Here is a 2,500-nt window from a genome sequence, read left to right as displayed (position 1 = left end):
TGTGCGTGTGCAGGTATCGACCTGATTGCTGCTTTCTATGGATGCCTGTATGCTGGCTGTGTCCCTGTAACCGTGAGGCCGCCGCATCCTCAGAACCTTCCGGCAACACTCCCCACCGTCAAGCTCATCACAGACGTGAGTCGCCCACAGGGGGCACCATATACCAGCAGTTATGGAAAACTAGCAAAAGAAAGAACACATAAAAAAGAAAAACTTCAAAAATGATGTTTTAAGAGACCATGTCTTACTGTCAGACTAGAAGTGTGTGAACAATAGTCTTAGTCTTAGTCTGCTTCTCAGGAGTGTGGTGTTGGTGTTTTAGGACTTTTTTTCTGCTCCATTGGAGTGTGGTGTTGGTGTTTTAGGACTTTTCTGCTTCTCAGGAGTGTGCTGTTGGCAGTGTTGTAGTACTCGAGTCCAGGACTCGGACTCGAGTCCGAGTCTTTAGCTAAATTTAGAGACTCGTGACTTGACTTGGACTCGAGCACTGAATGACTCGAACTTGGACTCGGACTCGTACATTTAGACTATCCGGACTCGGAAATTGAGACAAAGACTCAACTTTTTTTTATGTCATTAGGCTATAATTGTAATATGCCATTAGCAGTCACATACTCTGTCCTAAGACATTGCTGTGCGCAAATAAATATCACCTCTGCCAAGGAGGTGACATTAGCATCGGGGTTTGTTTGTCTGTTTGCCTGTTTGTCTGAAATGACCCAAGGTATTACGATTCCATTTAGTGTACAGTGGTTGCGCAATACCAATACGCTTTTAGACAACTCTCAGCCATAACTCGGTCTCGACTTGACCAATAAGGACTCGACTTGAATCAATAGTGACTCGACTCGGACTTGACTCGGATGAGTAGTGGACTCGACTCGGACTTGACTCTGATTTTTTTTTCAATGACTTGGACTTGACTCGGACTTGAACACTGGAGACTCGAACCTGGACTCGGACTCGATTCATAGTGACTTGACTACAACACTGGCTGTTGGTGTGTTAGGACTCCTGTTTCTGCTTGTCAGGAGTGTGATGTTGGTGTGTTAGGACGTTTGTGCTTCTCAGGAGTGTGCTGTTGGTGTGTTAGGACTTTTTTGCTTGTCAGGAGTGTGGTGTTGGTGTGTTAGGACGTTTGTGCTTCTCAGGAGTGTGGTGTTGGTGTGTTAGGACTTCTGCTCCGCTGGAGTGTGGTGTTGGTGTGTTAGGACTCCTGTTTCTGCTTGTCAGGAGTGTGGTGTTGGTGTGTTAGGACGTTTGTGCTTGTCAGGAGTGTGGTGTTGGTGTGTTAGGACTTCTGCTCCGCTGGAGTGTGGTGTTGGTGTGTTAGGACTCCTGTTTCTGCTCAACTCCGCTGGCGTGTGGTGTTGGTGTGTTAGGACGTTTGTGCTTCTCAGGAGTGTGGTGTTGGTGTGTTAGGACTTTCTTTCTGCTCCGCTGGTGTGTGGTGTTGGTGTGTTAGACTCCTGTTTCTGCTCCATTGGAGTGTGGTGTTGGTGTGTGAGGACTCCTGTTTCTGCTTGTCAGGAGTGTGCTGTTGGTGTGTGAGGACTCCTGTTTCTGCTTGTCAGGAGTGTGGTGTTGGTGTGTGAGGACTCCTGTTTCTGCTCCATTGGAGTGTGGTGTTGGTGTGTGAGGACTCCTGTTTCTGCTTGTCAGGAGTGTGCTGTTGGTGTGTGAGGACTCCTGTTTCTGCTTGTCAGGAGTGTGATGTTGGTGTGTTAGGACTCCTGTTTCTGCTTGTCAGGAGTGTGATGTTGGTGTGTTAGGACTCCTGTTTCTGCTCCATTGGAGTGTGGTGTTGGTGTGTTAGGACTCCTGTTTCTGCTTGTCAGGAGTGTGGTGTTGGTGTGTGAGGACTCCTGTTTCTGCTTGTCAGGAGTGTGATGTTGGTGTGTTAGGACTCCTGTTTCTGCTTGTCAGGAGTGTGATGTTGGTGTGTGAGGACTCCTGTTTCTGCTCCATTGGAGTGTGGTGTTGGTGTGTTAGGACTCCTGTTTCTGCTTGTCAGGAGTGTGGTGTTGGTGTGTTAGGACTCCTGTTTCTGCTTGTCAGGTGTGTGGTGTTGGTGTGTTAGGACTCCTGTTTCTGCTTGTCAGGAGTGTGGTGTTGGTGTGTTAGGACTCCTGTTTCTGCTTGTCAGGAGTGTGATGTTGGTGTGTTAGGACTCCTGTTTCTGCTTGTCAGGAGTGTGATGTTGGTGTGTGAGGACTCCTGTTTCTGCTCCATTGGAGTGTGGTGTTGGTGTGTGAGGACTCCTGTTTCTGCTTGTCAGGAGTGTGATGTTGGTGTGTGAGGACTCCTGTTTCTGCTTGTCAGGAGTGTGATGTTGGTGTGTGAGGACTCCTGTTTCTGCTCCATTGGAGTGTGGTGTTGGTGTGTTAGGACTCCTGTTTCTGCTTGTCAGGTGTGTGGTGTTGGTGTGTGAGGACTCCTGTTTCTGCTCCATTGGAGTGTGGTGTTGGTGTGTTAGGACTCCTGTTTCTGCTTGTCAGGT

The 2,500-nt window shown here is 48.4% G+C and overlaps 1 protein-coding gene across 1 annotated transcript in view; it reads left to right on the top strand.

Annotated features, from left to right (window-relative positions):
* The window catches only part of dip2bb (disco-interacting protein 2 homolog Bb), a 40,537-nt gene that overhangs the window by 26,306 nt on the left and 11,731 nt on the right, over positions 1-2,500 (top strand). Inside the window, exon 27 of the mRNA XM_062544904.1 lies at positions 14-135. Within this exon, the coding sequence (XP_062400888.1) occupies positions 14-135 (122 nt within the window). The remainder of the gene's footprint in view (positions 1-13; positions 136-2,500) is intronic.

This window comes from Sardina pilchardus, chromosome 9, assembly GCF_963854185.1.
Source record: "Sardina pilchardus chromosome 9, fSarPil1.1, whole genome shotgun sequence".
Taxonomy (NCBI): domain Eukaryota; kingdom Metazoa; phylum Chordata; class Actinopteri; order Clupeiformes; family Clupeidae; genus Sardina; species Sardina pilchardus.
Note: the sequence above shows the minus strand (reverse complement) of the source record. Positions and strands in the feature narration are given on the sequence as shown.